We start from the raw sequence: 19,461 nt of genomic DNA, 5'->3' as shown, positions 1-19,461 counted from the left end.
TAGTTATATGAAAAACATCTTCGATAACCTAATACTAATTATTTTTAGTATAAAAGACACAGAAGTTATTTTAATATTTCGTTTGAGTCATTTCGTCTCGTTCAGTTTCATCGGAACCTATAAATCATTAGGTTAATTATGTCCTGCTAGTTCTAACTGGACTAATCCTGTATACTTATCTATAAATTATAATACTCATAAAACCATATCGTGACAAGAAGCTTACATTTAACATTTCCACATTCAACATAACTTAAATATTTAAAGATATAACGAAACAATAACCTGTTACTCTGTAATCCCATCACATTATACGAACAATGAAATTAAGCACATTATTGATTAAATGTATAGAATAGAGAAAACATATTTGTTATATTATATTGAATGCTTTACATCAAGCACACGACTGAGCTAGATTGTAGTCGATATGAATGGACGTTAGTAACAACAGAGTGGTTACTAGAAGTTTTAATATTTTTATCCATGTACGGGAATTTAATGAACTTACTATGTTTTTGTCTTCCGCGACAATTGTACTGATTTCTTTAGGAAATCTTCTTCAGTACTAAAGTACGATTATTAATTCCAGTCAGTAAAATGACAAGTGCAACTATCACTGATACAAAAAAGGGTGACCCGCTACAATAGTGATGTCCGGCAATCAATAGACTTAGACATTTAGTCATGCTTTATTTTATTAGGTGTCGAAGACTTTTTTTTTAATTTTAAATATTTAATACATATCGTATTAAACAATACGATTTTAGAAATATGGACCTTACCAGCATATTAAAATTTCTCACTATAACATTATTACAAAAGCTGGGAAAAAATGTAAAAAGAGATTCAGAGGAATTAATACTAGAATTTTTATTTGTATAAAGGCAATTTGATATTGAATAAAAAAATGTAATCTCGACTAACTTTTAATTGTAAAAACTCGATTCTACCACATCACTATATATTTGGGACTAAAAACCTGCAACACTGGAAACGTCATTTTACTGACTGGAATTAATAATCTTACCTTAGTTCATCAGCTCGCCCGCGAATAATAAGTTCAATAAAAAATAATATAATGGGAAAATACTGTAGTTTTATTGAAATTTCCTTATATATCATAGTCATAGAATTTGAATTTCACAACCAACTTATAAAGTTTAAGACTACTTGGGACCAAATCATACCTCAACCCTTTATTTTTTTATTAGACTGAACAAATTCAGAAACATAATGCACGGTGCACGTTAACATGAGGATTACAGTTATTCTGATGATAGTCTCAAACTATAATGCAGTACTGATAAAATTAAAATTATGATTAACAAAAATATTTTTCTCATAAAACATTACAAATTTAATACAAGTGATATTAAATATAAAAGTAAACTTAGTATAAGTTTATTATAATTGTAAAATATTTAATAATTAGTAAAATGTTGTGAAATGTCTAGTATAATTGTTTCCATCAAGGCTATAAGGTATAGGTACACTAAAAATATAACAACCATAAAATAAATTATTATAAACGTTTATCATACATCTCCTATGATAATATTTTAGGTACGTCGTAAGTAAAATTTCTGTGTACTTAATCATGAGTCAGACCCATATATTATTATGATAACTTTTTCATGATAAGGAACAAACAGATATACGTCCATGTGTCATAAGATTTTCAACTCATGTTCTCAAGTGTAATATACAAAATATGCCACCTGCAGTAAAAATTAAATATATAATTCATTTCTACTACCATTTACTTCTTAAGAACACAATTTAAGTATTGGAAACAATAGATCTATTCGAAAAATATTATTAAATAATGTTAGAGGATCTTCAAATGTAAAGTATTGATATAAAGATTCAAGATGTACTGCTTGTCTTTAATCAGTCTTTTATAAATAATCCATTGCTTCAATTATTAATATTACAAAAATCTGGATCCTGTTCTTAATTAATATATTAAGTTCAAAGTTTTCTTTTTTACGAATATTTGTGAAAGCAATAACAATACTATTTATTTACAAGCGTGGACATGTATGGCATTATTTATATATTATATCACTACTATGTATTACTATGCATCCTTTCTTATTGCAAATAAAATTTATTTCATTTACGACTTATGAAATATGTGCACAGAGACAAAACAATAATCGTATTCGATATTTTTATTTTGATATCATGATATTTATGTCAATAATTAATATCTTTTAATTGCTTAAATATAATTTTGATTCAGATATAATAGACGTCATATTGTTCTGGTAGAGTTTACGCTACTGGCCGCCTACCGCTGCCCTCTGCCACCTGCTCTCTGTAGGTGTCACGTTCACGCCGCCACACTCACAGTACTCTTGTGCTCCTTGAAAAGTAGGAAAGAACTTGCTCCGTACGCGACTGTATTAAAGAGTCCAAACACCTGTAATCAGAAAAGTAACAATTACTGGGGTCTATTTTAAATAAAGTCCTTAATTATTATCCTATAATTAAATATGAAATAAACAAAATTTACTATGTGAGCAGTTTTACGTGATCTGCTCTGGTATGTATGTAGAATTTAGATACTACTTATCACAATTAAAAAATACTAATAATTTTTCATGGAATTGCAATGGTATCACATTCTCATATGACGCCCGTGACACCGCTGTGGTCATGTCATTCCTACGGAATGCAACTGTAATGTCACTGGGTTTCTGACTCTTCAACAGAAACATAGCTTACAAAACAAGGTGCAACACAGGCAGACAACTTTTGAGTAAGGATAGTCAGTCAGTTAGCGTAAATTGTTGTGCACGATAAATTACAGTGCTTATATTGTCAACATAACCAAAACTAAAAAATCCACTGCTTACAGCACAGTCACATACAGCCCTCTCATAGAACCTAGTCGCTCAGCGAATTTTAGATACAATATTTACTCGTATGCTCACTGCGTGATAGAATAAGAACCAAAAAAGAAGAACTATACTACAGATGTAATTCAATGAAAAAACTTTCTGAAATGTCGGAGGATCAGTTGTATTATAACCGCTACGGAAGAATGCCTTTGTATAAATGAATGCAGTATGCACAGAACTATCCTCGCGATAAAAATCACCTGACCTTCAAAATGTCATGGATGTAGGTGACTGTAGGACTATACTAATTTGATGGACTAGGATGATGACGATGTAACCATGACGATTATGTCTCGTGTGACCGTAAACAAATTATATATTAATGCTCTTGCAAGAAATAAATACGATGATGATGTTATCTAAAGTGAGTCATAACGAACTCGTCAATAATATGAATAGCTGCAGTTTAAACTATACGTTAATATGCGCTCCTACATGTAATAGGTTTTTCATTTTTATTTATTGTTTGTGTAATAATAGGAGGCATCTCAATTTATCAAATTTTCCATTATTAGAAGATTTTATCGTGAGATATATTTTATTATGTCGATGGATACACCCATAACATACACAATTTTTGCACATTTTGTTTAGGAAAAATCTTCTTAAAAAGTACTGCTTGTTTTCGGAATTTTATATACTAGCAAGGACTTAATTATTAGCTCACAGGACTACTTTTATTATTATTTATCCCTAAGTACCAACCAAACCAGCAAAAGTATTTAAAACAGTGTAAATTATTAGTTAATTATAAATTCTTCTTTAAATTCTTGTAATCGTCAAGTTTAATTTTACATTATCATCAATTCTACATTTTAAGTTCATAATTTAAATATCGTTCTATATAACATGTATACTTTGCTTTACATAATATCTATATATATTTTAGTGACGTAACCTGCCGTATTCGATTGACATTTTCGATAATAAATTTAAACCTACGTATTAATTCTGAAAGAAACAGGTCTATGCTCTTATACGAAAACTCTGGTAAGTGTAGGATGTTGTGACCTATAAGCGATATAAAAGATTTTGCAACTATGTAATATTTATATTATTTGCAACTAAGTTTATAGTCTTCGTATTTTTATGCTTATAATTAATTTAGATTGTATCCGCTCTCTAGCACTGATCTCATTATTATCTGAACTGGAGGCTAATTAGATAGATGACGGGGTAACATTGACACCCTTAGGGTGTTAACTCTATTAATTTTTATTTCATCACGTTAATATCGGCTTTTTTTAATAGGATTGTAATTTTTGAAGTTGATAAACGTTATTAGCAGACACCGTCCAGCATTTTTAAGGTCTTCATTTTGTCTCATCAGATATTATCCTACACTGCGTATTTTGTATGATAAGCGAATAAAGAACGTTTCATAATCATATATGACCTAGAGTTGCTAATGCAGTGTTACACCATAACAATTCAACTCACTAATCCTTTGCAGTATATTGATCAGTTTTGTTCTTCTGGGTGTATTCTACCATCGAATACTATCATTGACTACAACTCTGAGCGTAGCCTTTTCCTTTCTCGCTAACTCACTCGGAACGTCCTCATTTGTTATAGCCAGCAGTCTGAGATCACGTTTCAATTACATACATATATGACTTCATTACTGGTAACACGCACAGGTTCAAGATTTTCGTCAAATGTTGTAGTAATACGAAGATCGTGAGGCACATGATAGGAAACTTACATTGATTTATTAGCGCTTAGTTAGATGTTGTTGTAAAATTAAAAGGTAGTTTGTTTTAGTTAAAAATATGCAATTATTTTACCTAACTGTATGAGAAATTAACTGTCGGCCCACCTTATGGTAGCAACGGTCGCCAATAGCTATTCACGAGTCATCACATGTTGTTATGTAACAAAGGTGTTAATACCTCCGTAGCCTGTAATGTAATTGGTTTATCGACCCTTCAACAGATACACAGCATATCTCAATCTCAGTCACTGTCATAGTCAGGCTTCCTTCACACACACATAGGAAAAATGTACATGACTTTGTACAAAATCTAACTAGTGTAATTTATGCCAAAAGATTTTAACTTACAGCAGCTGCCACGTTGGCACCATAACCGGAGGCGTAGTAATTTGCTGTAGCAGCAAATAACACGATGAACGCGATCAAATAGAACAATGTCTGAACACCCGTGCTGATTAGTTCCTGCAATTGAACACATATTATATTAATAACTAATGACACACACAAAAACAGTTACTAACTTCTCGATCAAGTCTTAGAAACAGTGAAAGTGGTGGGATAGAAATTATAACGACTGTAAGTGGTAAATTAAACTAGAAATTGGTATAACTTTACACAAAAATTCATTTAAGTTGTATGTTTTAAAAAAAAAGATCTAATAATTTTTCATTCACTACTCAGTTATCAAATTACTGTTCATGTATATAACATGAACAGCAATACAAACGTCACGTTACCATATGATGCCCAATACCAAACATAGGTACTAAACGAGTAAACAATGCAGACGACTTTTTTAATTATTTTAAAATTTGAACTCACGACTTTTCTAAGTATAGGTAGTAACAACTGACTCTATTTATCTAAATGTGTAGATGTAGTAATGTACAGAAAATAATACTTACAGATAAAACCCAGTTAATAGGGATTTTTAATGCTTCTCTGATACTAAGGAAATAGACAAAACTCCATAGAAGCGTCGTGATGAAGCAAGTAACTGCTACAAAAACGAACCACGTCGAGTACCAGGGCGATGACAGTGCCATACACAGAATGCCCAATACCTGAAACAGAGAAACATTTTTAAGGATAAATTTTAATCAATCAATCAATTCAAGAAAGAAAGAACATAAGATTTCTTGTAAATTTTCATTACCTTACTTAATTATCTATTTTACTATTAGTTATTTATTTACTTTTTTTTAACAAAATTGTTATTTTAAGTATTTCCAAAAACATTCATTTAAAAACTAGGAATCTTATGAAATTTGATATTACGTCAAACTAATAAAATCCAAAACAAAGGCTGTTGCAATTCTTAGGAATTTAAATATTACTGCATATAAACTACAATGTTTTATATTACTCTCCATGGCAAACAAGCTGACGGCCCACATAATGGAAAGTGATAACCATCGCATACATGAACTCCATTGGATATTAAGAATAAATTATTGCACTATGTTACATAAAATGTATCATATAGAAATCCGTAATGCCATATAAAGTTGCCATATAAACTTATTTAAGTCATTTTTTTCTATATATGTGTATGCAATGTTAAACCCGCCTGCGTTAACGGTGTACGCTAGCAAGGAACCAGTGACATCGCGGCGAATTCACCTAGGTGCTTCGCATGGAAATCAATTTGACATGTTACATTGCTAGCAATGAAACCACTAGTCCCACTACTAACAATCCTCTTTCCGCCCCCAGTTAATTAGGTGTTAGTAATTTCACTGGAATAGATATCAAACTTTTTTCTATATAAATAAGTGAGACATATATGTGGTTTTGGCGTTTAGTTAAAGGATATTGTGTTTCAAAGATGATGTCCCATGAAACCCTATAGATCTATATGGTTATTTGTAGGACACACTCTAAACGATACAACTGTTGCTGGTGCACCACACCGTGCCGCATGGTCGCACTCAATCGACAAACCGGTTCGGTAACGTGCGCCGTTGTCAGAACGCACTGTCGCAATGTCTGCTAGCTCGACAGGTGTTATTTGTAGAAATTCCACATGTTAACTGGACTTTTCTATCAATACTGTAGATATCGTCTTCCTAACTTTCACTTTTTCTTTGCAGAGTTTTTATCTAATTAATGTTCTCCTTTTTTTTACTTACTTTTAGACGATGACTATTACATAGGTAGATACTATATATAATATAGGTACATATTTTATTTAACGTACCTACTAAGTGCAACCGTTCTCGTCGTTCCTTCACGTAAAAAAATACTACCATGACAGGAAATCGGCTGTAAACCGATGTGTGTCACATACAAGACGCGTGCTCGGTATATATGGAGAAAGTATGTAGAGGTAGATATGGGACGCGACCGCCATTCCAATGGCGACACGGCGCTATCAATGGGTTCACAGACCATCATCGCTTTTACTCGTTGCGCTTTGCTGTCTCGCTCCAAATAACGAAACGTGGCCGGATTTCCGATTAAATGTAGACGATGGTATCAACTATTCGATTTTATGTCAACACTAGCTATGCCCGTAGAATCACGCGCATGAAATTTATAGCCTATGTGTTATTCTGATGTAAGTAATTTTTACGTGAAAGAATAACAAACGTCCATCATATAAACTTTCACGTTTATAATATTACTAGCTGTGCCCGCGGTTTCTCCCAATAAAAAATATAACCAATGTGTTATAAGCAATAAGCTATATTACTGTAGTTACACTAACCGTTCAGTAGTTTTTGCGTGAAAGAGTAAAAAACATCCATACTATTATTAAGTTTCGCATTTATAACATAAATAAGATTAAGATTTCAACATCTATCCCTAATAGAAATAAAAGTAACATAGTAAACCAAATAATAATATAAGTCCAAAGAAAAAAAGCTGCTTGCATGCATTTAAAAATAATATTTAAGCAAAGAAATTAAAATTGTATCTACGTCATAGACTATATTTTAAAAGACTGTAATACAATTCATTAAAAATAAATTTACAAAATAATATATTAAACCAGTCAAATATCATTTAGACGAAATTATAAATTGTAGATCTACATTCTCTAGATTACATTCATTGCTATGACACAAATTGTACATTTGTTTTATTCACAGTTGCCACGAATGCAACGCAATCGCGATATAGAAAATGCAGTCAGGTAACAAGCATTGGGGTCAGTGGGTATCTGCGTGCGCGCCGATAATTGACTAACTGCGTTACAGCTTAACTAACATGTAAGTACCTACCTTGTTCTCGTCTGTCCATTGACCCATACTTCCGCATTAAGGAGTGTTCAAGCGATAAATACATCTACAAACCTTACTATTCCACCAAAAACATTTTGTATTGTAACTATACATATATTTTTAAGTGATACTACCATAACCAGTATTTGTACTAATATATTTGTCCCCAACATAACAATCTGTCACAGGTGTTTGCCAGAATCAGACTTTATTTTCTGATAATGGAATGGTACACCTACCTGTACTAGCGGTAAAGGATAATAAGATGTGGATGTAAAGAAGTTAGTTGACCCACCCAGGCCAATTACTAATTAGTAATAATAATGCTTTTCAGGTGAGCAATGTACTATAGACTGCTAGCAATCGAGTCACAAGTTTCTGTCAATTCCCCCATCCATTCTCCCTCCAACCTCCGCGGGGTTAGCTATAATAATAATAGCACAGATAGGAGAACATTACATAATAATAGCAAGTGGACAAGTCACACAAGTAAACAGGACAATGTGCTGCCGTGGAGTAATAGTTCAATTTATGTATGTACTACTGAATAGAGTTTGACACAATGAAAATTAAATATAATAGTTTGGTCGGACTGCATAAAAAATCCGTACCTATTGAATCAAATTAAATTCATAGTAGAACACCCCAAATTTTGGATTTGTTAGTAGACTTGCTGGTTTCGCTAGCTTCGTTCTAACACTATTTATAAAATGATACAATACGAGCATGACGATGAAATATCAAAATAACTTTTACTGATCAACCTGTAAATATTTTGAATTATACTTCGGGCGAGCTGGAAAACCAATTAAACATAAACGAAGATCCATTTGGCACGTCTTTCATTTTCATCTAACGCAATTCGCACCGAATAGTTCTATACTGTTAGTAACTCAATAAACTTTCGAACAATATCTATTGTATTTTCTATTATTATACAAATATTAAGTAGCTATTTACCTGCTAATTTACGTATATCTCAGACAACACAAATATTCATCTGTCTATGTATAATTTATATTTCTGCGATAAACACAAAAATTAACACATGAGATGATTATGATTATATGATATTCAGAATCTATATACCCTACCTATATAATATTTTAAATATGATTAAAAATAAGAATTTCAATTGTGTTATTGGTTTCATTCATAAGTACCTAGATAATAATTATTTCTAATATGTAAATCATAAATTAAATACATTAAACTAAATCCATAATCACTCTAGATCTATTCGGAAGTAGGCTATCTTCAATTTTTGTTATCCTTTGAAACTTAGAATATAACACAGTGATAATTGACCAAAATGTTTTGCAACATTTCAATAACATGTCTTAAACTCATGTTATTTTTGCGACATGCTTTATGCATATTACATTACATAATTTGATTCAACAATTTTTCAGTAAAGTGCGAGGTTTGTGACTTTTGTCCATAATATATGTCTAGGAAATAAATAATTTTATACGTGCTTACACTGTTACCTATGATATAATTAACAAATTTACACTTGGTCTCGACACAAAATTATACATTCGAATATAAGTTACACTATAAAATTGCAAGTAAGTTGATGTACCTATGTAGTAGGATGTATGTAGACATACTTACACATATAGATGTAATTGAATATCTAGTAATCATTGTTCTACCTATTTTCATGACGCGACAGCGAGCGACGCTCCGCCCAGTGACCTTATCTATGTAATGATTTACTATCGATCGCTTGAAACAGAGATCCAATACTCTTGGCCTTGATGCGCATGACAAGCTGTTCACAGGCAAAACATCTTCACGAAAAAATAAATATCTGAATGAAAGTTATTTCAATTTCATTGACCTCGTTTTCCTCGCACCGAGACTCGTGATGTTCCGTCATTAGAAAAAAACCAATCGATCAAGAAACATGATGTTTACAAACAAATACCGACAATGATATCGGTTACCGATAAGTTGATAACAATTTCAATTTCACACCGTATTAAGGTAGTAAGATGTTGCATTCAAATTTATTTAATTACTAGCTGACCCCGTAAACGTTTTTTTGTTTTATGACTTAAAATCGCTAGTAAAAATAGGGGTTGATGGTAGAAAGGTGAAAATTTGGTATCGGCCGTTAGATTATTTATTATTATTCGTGATAAGCAGCGTTTTTAGACTGGTAGTATATAATTTCAATAGCAACAATTTACCACACATACACACAAAGAGAGAAATTTAAATAAAAGTGTGTGAAATGATTTAAAACATCAAAATAATAAATACAAAGAGATACAATAAAGTAATTATTAACAAGAAACGTAAAAAATAGACATACTAGGTACTCTGTTTATCATCAAGAATTTTGTTGGTGCTAGTTTCCCAGGATAAGTCACCTAATAAAATCATTTACAGAATGTGTATGACTCAAAGGGAGGGTCACGCTGCCGCAATAGGTCAACAGAGATGTCCTCAATGTCTCTAGAACAGCTCATAATTTTAAATTTAGTAATTATAAGGTCACTGATGTTCTCATACACTATAGAAAGTATTCAGATAGAGATTGTGTCTATGTAAAACTGAAGATACATTAAATAACATTACATAGACTAAATAGTAACTATAGTCAACCAAGGATTATGATATAAGTACATCCATCGTATATAAGTCAAAGTCAGTCTAGTAATATTGCTACTACGCGCTTCCCCATAGGAACAATCATGATTAATCTGTAAGGAAATAACTACATAATACAATAGCAATACATATTATCCTGATTCTATTTTATAACTTTCACTAGTATCCGACCAGCATTCACTATTCAATTAAAATGAAAGCTTTATATTACCCAATGCAAATTATATTAATATTTATAGGGGATATTTAACGCCTGACATGTAAGTACTAAACTTTAGTGACATTTATAACAATGACTAGTTTTATCCATTACTGTGTTCTAAGGAAAATTAAGAGAACAAGAGACATGAGCGTATTCTATAAATAAGCGACTTACAGTAGCACCAGATATATATAAATAGTAGTAAACTCTATTAAAACCGTGACATAATACGTGATACCCCCGCCTCCATGCAGATACTGTCGTCTCGTTCAAGATACACTATGTGCAAAAAAATGTCGTGAAAACTGAAATATACTGTAAAAATGTCAATTCATTTAGATTTCTTTTGAACCGCGCATCGACGTAATAATTTTATCATAACCTATAGGTGCGAGCAGTGTAGTAAAACAAAAGACACAATCACTGCTACCAACGATCTCTATTTATATACATATTGTGTTAACCAACAGTCCTTGGGCTCGTTATTTTTACTAAGTATTCAAAGTATAGAGTCTAGCGATATATTTAGATACACCTTATTTATTGTATGTAGACAGACTGAAACTTATAAAATGTGTCCTTGAAATTACAACATTTTTACGAAGTTCAATAAGACGACATTATTGTGACAGACAATTGATATAATTTGCATAATATTTTATATATGGTAGATAATATTAAAAGGAACAAATACATAATAAATATCTTCTGCAAACAGATTCTATTAAACGTGTATTCCAATAAAATGACGATGTCTTTCTTTCCAGGTAGGAACATATTATGTAAAAAATAAGACGGCAATCAATGTTCGGTCGCCACCTAGATACGGTCGGTATTGTCAGATGAGGTAACTGGCTAAACAGATGTATTGTCAGTAGACAACTGTTAGCCTTGCGATGAACTCACGATGAATTTAAATCTAATGGTGGCAGTAGGCGACACTTTCGACTTCTCTATCTACCAAAATCCACTCTGTTCAAAGAGAAAGTTCTTGCATTTTTTTAATATCTAGTAAATATCATCTACATTTATCGTTAGAATTTGTGTTATGAATGATAGTTCACGGAAATTATATATTTTTTATTATTAACTAAAACTTTTCTCTTGATAAAATAAATAATAATAAATATTAATTACAATTACTAGTAATAAGATCAGGAAGTCGATGGACTGTTGTATGTGTCAACAAAGAATAATAGATTTTACGTGTTATAATTCATTTATTACTAATATATAGCAAAATATATGTATCATAAGTATTTCCTTGCAAAAACCATCACATGTGTAGGTATGTATTGTACTATGTAACGTACCCATGATGACAAATGATGTGTGTCACACCCGCCACGGGTTGTCATATTAAAGAAAAACCAGTTGGTATATACATAACATACTTATACTACATACAATTGCCATAATTTTTAATTTTAAGTAATGTCAAAAATATTACATTGTATTTAGATAATAAAACTATTAACTTATCGCTTATATATTACAAAAATCTAATATTTTAATTTTTGACTGTTTGTCCATGAGTTGTTCACGGTAATCTCAGAAACATGTTATCTGACTGGTAATCAGTATCCGTTCTCACTAGTATATTGTAGCGGGAAAAACAAATAACATATTATTATATTTTATTAATACAGACTTGTTTAAAAGAATATCATTTAATGCATTATAGGGACTTAACAGTAGGTATACATACGAATCTAGCTACATAAATGTGTAATCATACTACACTGTATATGTGACTATACCATATGTGTCTTCGCCACAGATATGTATGGCATATGCATAATAAATGAAGCGAGTGAAATGATGAGAAATTTACAAGCTGTCATGTGGCACCGGAACAAACTGGCTTTTCTTGCCCGAACCGCCTGAAGCACTTGAAGACTCGGTTCCTATGACTAACCAACATCTCGATGCCCGGTCGCCACGCCATCACATATCGAAGACAGAACTACTTTCATTTCTTGGCCAGCTTTCACCCAACCGCGCTCTCAAATAAAAGTTACAAATGATAAATTTTAATCACTTGTTAATATAACAGTACTCGTATGTGATAATGGTGCAATACGGGGGGGGTAGGTTAAAAATAGGGATTAGTGACCCCATTGCTTGCAATGTAGTGTATCAGATCGAACTCCATACTCCCTTAAAATCGTGGTGAATTCGTCATGACTTCATTCAAACAAAAATGTAATTTCTGCCCTAAATTACATAGTTAAAATTTACTAGCATAAATATGTTACTGAACCGAAGAATATTTAATTAAAACACTTAATATCTCTATTTAAATTAATTTTGACCAGTCATTGTAAATATTATAGTAATTGCAACAATACAATGGGTAATAAACAATACCATATGTGTTATCACAAATCATTGGATTTTCCATTTTCTACTTTTATCTTCATTATCGCAACAAATTATATTATAAGATAAAGGTTTCCATTTATTTCCTTTCTCCTTTTTAAGCGACTTTATAAAAGAAGATTTTCGCAAATTCACTGTATTTCATGTATGTGTCTATGATTTAGTGTTCATATTGATTGGAATGCTAGTCTAGGTAGCAATAGCGTATGTAGGTACTAAACATTCATCACGGAAACATGACCACAGAACAGCTCACTTCTCTATTCTGTGGTCAACACGATAATTAAGTACAGAAACCTAACTATTAGATACAGAAGACACATGATGGCGTGATATAGAGCTAGTAACAAATATAATTATACAAATAGAATTCTTACTCTAACTATAAATATTTCACGTCTCTAATTAAGCAACTCGTAATGTTCTTGTATTTATTGGAAACTCAATGTCGTTACGACACGTAGTCATGCAATAATTCTTCGAAGTATTTACATTGCAATGAAATTTAATATTGCCAGTTCCCAAAATCTGAAACTATGCATAATAAGTAGTTGGCTTTTTTAGTCTTACAAGCTTATCGGTCAAACCTAGCGGTCAAGTCGAGTCATTGAATTCTAAATCCCACGGTAGGTACCATAGGATATAGCCAACATGGGGTTAATTGACCGAAAAAGTAACTGTAATAATAAAATGCTTAATGAAGTTATTTATACTATAACATTTAAACTATCACAAAGAGTTCTTACCTCATTTGTCAACCGCCTAAAGTCTTAATTAATTACAGTTTTTATTATATTGCGACATCAAAACTATTCATAAAAGTATTGAATAAATTTTGATAATTTAACCATCTTGCGTCGACTGCATAGTGACTTAGTTTAACTTAGTATTTTCTTAATACTTATAGAGCGGTAGTCGTAAAAGATATTGATACTGTGCCTATAAAGCAGAGATAATACCTATTCAAGATACTAAACAACTTTCCCCAAGAGCAAAGTGGAAATCGAACAGCGCGGTCTCGAGATCGATTTAGTATGAAAATTGTTTTCACTGATAACAATTTTTGAACTTTTCGTACGAAAACTTTTCCGATTTCCGTCGTACTAAATCTTTAGTTCTTGGAGAAAGTAGTTCAGCATACAGCTTCGAATAGCGTCTATGACTAATTTTGTATTCTATAATATAAAATATGAGATATAATTTGATGTATTTTATTTTCACATTTTAAGTTAATGTAGTTATTTATTTGTTGCACCTCTCACCGGAGTTGCAAATTGCCTCTCCGTAGACATGACATGTATACCTACACGTAGCAGGTAACTCCTATTATGTCTAATAGAGACTGCTTAGCTGTAGAGCCGCCCATTGTGTACTTCACCTAAGTATTATTTTTAGATCTTCTTTTTTTTTTATTTAACACACAACACACACACAATAACACTTTGTCAAATAACTTTATAATTAGTGGTTAACGTAGTTAACATACCTATATGTTAACTACATTAACCACAAATTTATTTATTTATTGTCACATATTATTGCAAGATATAAACAGTATATGTAATTTAATTCTATTTCGAATACCCACAGGTTTACATGTGTGTAAGTTTTTAATGGAATAAAATTTAATTATTAAGTATTAATTTCGAAAGAAGTATAACAAATGTGGTAATAACACAGGACTGTACCAAATATGACATCAGATGATATAACGTGTTCCTGACGTTGTCGTCGCTGGTCACTAATAGTGTGTACATAAATACGCTAAACAATTGCCCATGTAAATAAAATAGTGCCAAGTAGGCATTATTTTTTTAACTTACATAATAATCATGAATACAATGCGCATAAGGAAAATAAAGTGTTAAAACTAGTAGACAATAACAACATGAAATAAATAGATAGATATTTCAATTACCTCAAGCTAACTGAACTAAGGGAGTTTTGTTTTTTTTTGCTTTCCTAAGAACAATATTATTCTGAGCAGTTTTCTGTTATATTTTTTAATCTGCGTAGGTATTTGTAATAACGAACACTAGCCGATAAATAATCATAAATAACCGTCATTTCAATTAGCACCTTGGACATCACAGAATACACAGATCACATAAATGACAATATATTTGAAAAAGACTCATACACACTTAGGGTTTGTAATTTTTTGTATTTCTCTTTATCTCTACCTGAAGAATGACTGGGTGGAAACTGAACAATTTATGGATCAAATATAGATTCTAATTTCGTTTACTTTCCTGATGAAAGTTGAGTATTATCGAAATGAATCTATAATATAGAAACTTCACAGTCGTTAAAATTGCGAACGTGTTTACTTATTCTCCTTTCAAATAGGAAAACTATTCTCACTAACGATTTCTCTACTAACATTTTATACACTTACATGAATAACAAATAGATAGATAATAATTTGATTAGTATTTACAGACACACATAAATGGTCAGTTACAAGTACTACCTATAGTATCTACACATACATCACCGAAGATTTAGAACTATATATGATTAAATATGTGTAAACTGTCATGTGTGTGCAATTACAAAATGGCTCATACCTGTGTGGACAAATGAACTATTTAAATCTGAATGATAAAAAAAACTTCAACTAAATTAGTAACAATTTAGCGCTTGTATAATTATAGTGTCACAAATTGGTATATTAGTCATAACCATTATACTTACTTCAACAGAAACATAATAATGAACCCTATTACGCTAGCTATATATATATATGTAGATTATAATAACACCTAACTAAATGCCTAAGCTATTTCTCGCGCAGGAATTATTACATTTGACTAGAGAAAGTTTTGGCGATGGCAATACCTTTAACAGTATTATTAGTTACTCCACCTAGAAATCGTTAATAACTCAGTGATTGTAGATAAAAATGTACTTTACATACATTTTATACAAACTTACGTGTTTTATAGATTATTAAGCAAATAACCTTGCAAGGATAACATGGGCGGCACAGCAGGGCAAAGCGATGATGTCAGCGTCGTGGCGTCGCTTACGTACGACACGTAGGTAGCTCGAGCACATTCTAATGCAAAATTGCAACTAATGACTTTTTTAATTAATTTTGATATTCAACATTATTTAATGTTTAGTAGTAATTATTTTGTAATTTTTTTATCATTACATAGTATAAAATAAAGTCGTTGTCGCTGTCTTCCCGTCCCCTATAGTAGGTAGGTATCTACTGTATACTTAATTCTTTAAAACTACGCAACGGATTTTAAAGCAGTTTTTAATATACATACACAAACAAATGTTGACTGAGTGCGGTCATTGTCTATAACCAAAAAGGGTTTGGTTATCGGCAATGTCCGGACTCAGTCAAACCTAAAATGTACTTTTTTTACAAAAAAAGACAACCTCAACCGTAACAAAACCAGGAATAGTATAAACGTGTGTTTGACGAAAGATGAGCTAGGTAATTTAAGTTTAAATTGAATGTTATGTAAGTGAAAGTTACACGACCGAAGTTTACGGATTGTATGCGTATCATTACATATACTTAGTCGTAGGTACCAACGAACCTACTAGATTAGAGAGAGAGAGCATAGCGTTCTGATGACTGATTGTTTTACGTAACAAGCACTTCATATTTAAGAGCAATTTATTGTAACTCAATTTTCGAACTTAATTTGTTTTAGAAGACATTGTTACATGTATAGAATAAATTTAAAAATTAGTAATTATGTTAATATTTATACTTCTGAGTTAAGTTGAGTAGCTGTAAATTTTATAATTATAATTATAACAATATATAGCTGCGTCGGAAGTTATTTATGATTCGACATATCTACTTTTATTATTTCCAAAATTAACACAACAAATAGATTTATATTCAGAAGCTAGAAGAGAATAAGAATACTTTTCGGGAATCTTATTCATATTTCAAATATATATTTGCGATGTAGTCAACCCATAAAGTCCACAAAATACCTTAAGTCAAAATTATATTACGGTTACCAACATTTAAAAAGAACTCGTGTAGTAACCATCCATAATTTTCAGCTGTACTAATGTTATTGATCGTAACTGGCCTTTACAACTTCAATGGATGTAAATAGGAGTGTGTGTAAATCCGGATTACTCCTGTCTAACGGATTCGAGTTAGTCTGAATACACCGCCAGGGATCGAAAATGGGCTCAAGCCGTCATATTTTGATCCAGTACTATGCTAAAGAAGTAATATTGTGGAAATGTGGGCATTTTAAGTGTTACATGCATCAACACGTCGACAGTGTCTTTGGGCACCACATCTAGGATAAGAGTCGAGATTGTCAATAATGGGAACTGGTGTCCTCTTACACACCCACCGGTCCTCTATAAAAACTATTCGTCGTTAATTAATAGTGACCTCACGATGGACAAAATGATCTAACTTCATGTTCATTCCATCACCTTCCACTGGTGTTACGCCAGCGTATAGAAAGATTTAATGTGTTTATTTTAATGTGTAATAATTACTAGTTAAAAACGAAATATATGTGAAATGATGTATCTGTGCATTCATATACAACAATACTGGACTGCCAGATAGATTTGTACTAAAACATTGAATATTCACCACATCCCAATTCTGAAGTAATATTAAATTATCTATTTCTACAAAATGCTTTTTGGCTGTTTCCCACCAAGTCGAATGCTCTTAGCTACTTTTTTCATCATCGACTAACTGCATAGAAACCCCACGCACCCTACACTGTCGACTGCTACCTAGTGACCTCCACTCCAACTCCACTACGCGCGCCGAAAAAGCGGTCTCAACAACACAATATCCTACCACGTAGGTATTGTGACCTCGTTAACTTTTATGCAAATGCATGCCTACATTTACTACTTAAATCGAGTCACATCACACTACATTAAGATGAAAAATACATTGGTTTGTACATTGCAAATACATTGGTACAAGTAACTTTAACAATATAAAGTATAAAAAAATATTGCGTAGTAGATATTGCTCCAAATACGTACATAGTTGTCGCCAAAATAGAAATTATAGAACGTATTAGAAAACACGCACAGTGAATAACATTACACATTGACAATACAAACAGGTTTTGTTTACCATCATGCTAGTCTACGTGTCGTATTGGCTAAGTAATAATAAAGGAGCTATCATTCGTTTATAAACACTTAATACTTCAAAGTATACAACTCACCAACTCGATGACTTTCAATATACCAGGTGGCGTTTTGAAATAGTCCGTGTTGATTTTAATCCAGTCCAAAGCGCCACCCTGCTGCTGCTGAGGTGGGGCAGCAGGCTTATTGTGTTCCACAGTCACTACCGTTTCAGGAGCCATCATCGTCTAATTAATGTAGTGATTCTGAACCAAATGTCGTACTGGTATCACGTTCACAAACACACTATAAACATAAATCCCTTAGCACACTGTGGACGCGGAACACATTTTTGTACGGCAGTGGCGAGTGTAGTATACTTCGTGCAGCGCACAACTGTCGAACCGAACCAAAGCAGAGTGGCGGGGAACGAGAATAGTGACGAAGGCGTCAGTGCGTTGCAAGCGGCGTGGCTCAGCTACTTACAACTCCGCAACCGCCGACTCCGTCGCAGCCGCCTTGGGTGACGATCGCAGTTGAACGCCGTAATAATTAAATAACGTTATTTAAGAACACAATGTAGGTTGCTGCATGACGCTACTGTTATTATTATGTATGATTGCAAATATAAATTGTCTTCTACATCAAACATAACGTGAATATAGATCATTTCGATTTATATAAAGTATTTTCAAATAACTATAAACAGAGAAAATATACATTTGTATATGCTATAGCATAACGATGGATATTTTCACCTCGACTATATGCAAATTAAATTATATTTTATTACATAACTATGGTTCACCAGTAGTGTTTTTACACGATAATTTCGGAAATTTAATTTTGATTAAAAAATTCTTCTTAACTTATCTAATTGGCCTATCATTTTATGAGTACTTATTATCAGATGGATATCACTATCTTCATTTATGTATACTACTGAAGCGTTATGGAAGTGGAAACCTTATAGTATTGTATTTTCTAAAGATGACAAAACTATTCTTTATACCTAGTAACGAAGGTGCGATAGGATAATTATATTAACAATTAATAGTACAACTGCGCAACGCCATCTAGTTTCAAACCTAATAAACAACTAATATACACAGGTGCTTTTTGTATATAAATACAAAATTATTTATATTCACGCCAGGTCTCTCTGAAGGAAGGTAGCACTGGTTAGAGAATTTTAACATTCATGACAACTGTCATACAATCAAACCGATCGCAAAAACTTCCCTCGTCTTATCCCACATATATTGTATAGAAAAAGCTCGAACAGGCAAACAGGAGAAACAAAGATTA

At 32.0% G+C, this 19,461-nt stretch overlaps 1 protein-coding gene across 1 annotated transcript; it reads right to left on the bottom strand.

Moving 5' to 3' along the window:
* Window positions 1-380: 380 nt before the first annotated feature.
* On the bottom strand, window positions 381-18,692 carry LOC131848432 (myelin and lymphocyte protein-like). Its single transcript, XM_059198282.1, has 4 exons — window positions 18,252-18,692; window positions 5,529-5,687; window positions 4,972-5,085; window positions 381-2,428 (listed from the first exon to the last, which is right to left on the bottom strand). The coding sequence occupies exons 1-4, from the start codon at window positions 18,396-18,398 to the stop codon at window positions 2,339-2,341; spliced, it is 510 nt and encodes a 169-aa protein (XP_059054265.1). The 5' UTR covers window positions 18,399-18,692; the 3' UTR covers window positions 381-2,338.
* Window positions 18,693-19,461: the final 769 nt, after the last annotated feature.

This window comes from Achroia grisella, unplaced genomic scaffold (assembly GCF_030625045.1).
Source record: "Achroia grisella isolate CSIRO2021 unplaced genomic scaffold, CSIRO_AGI_Agris_v1 utg558, whole genome shotgun sequence".
Taxonomy (NCBI): domain Eukaryota; kingdom Metazoa; phylum Arthropoda; class Insecta; order Lepidoptera; family Pyralidae; genus Achroia; species Achroia grisella.
This window is presented reverse-complemented; position numbering and strand designations above follow the sequence as displayed.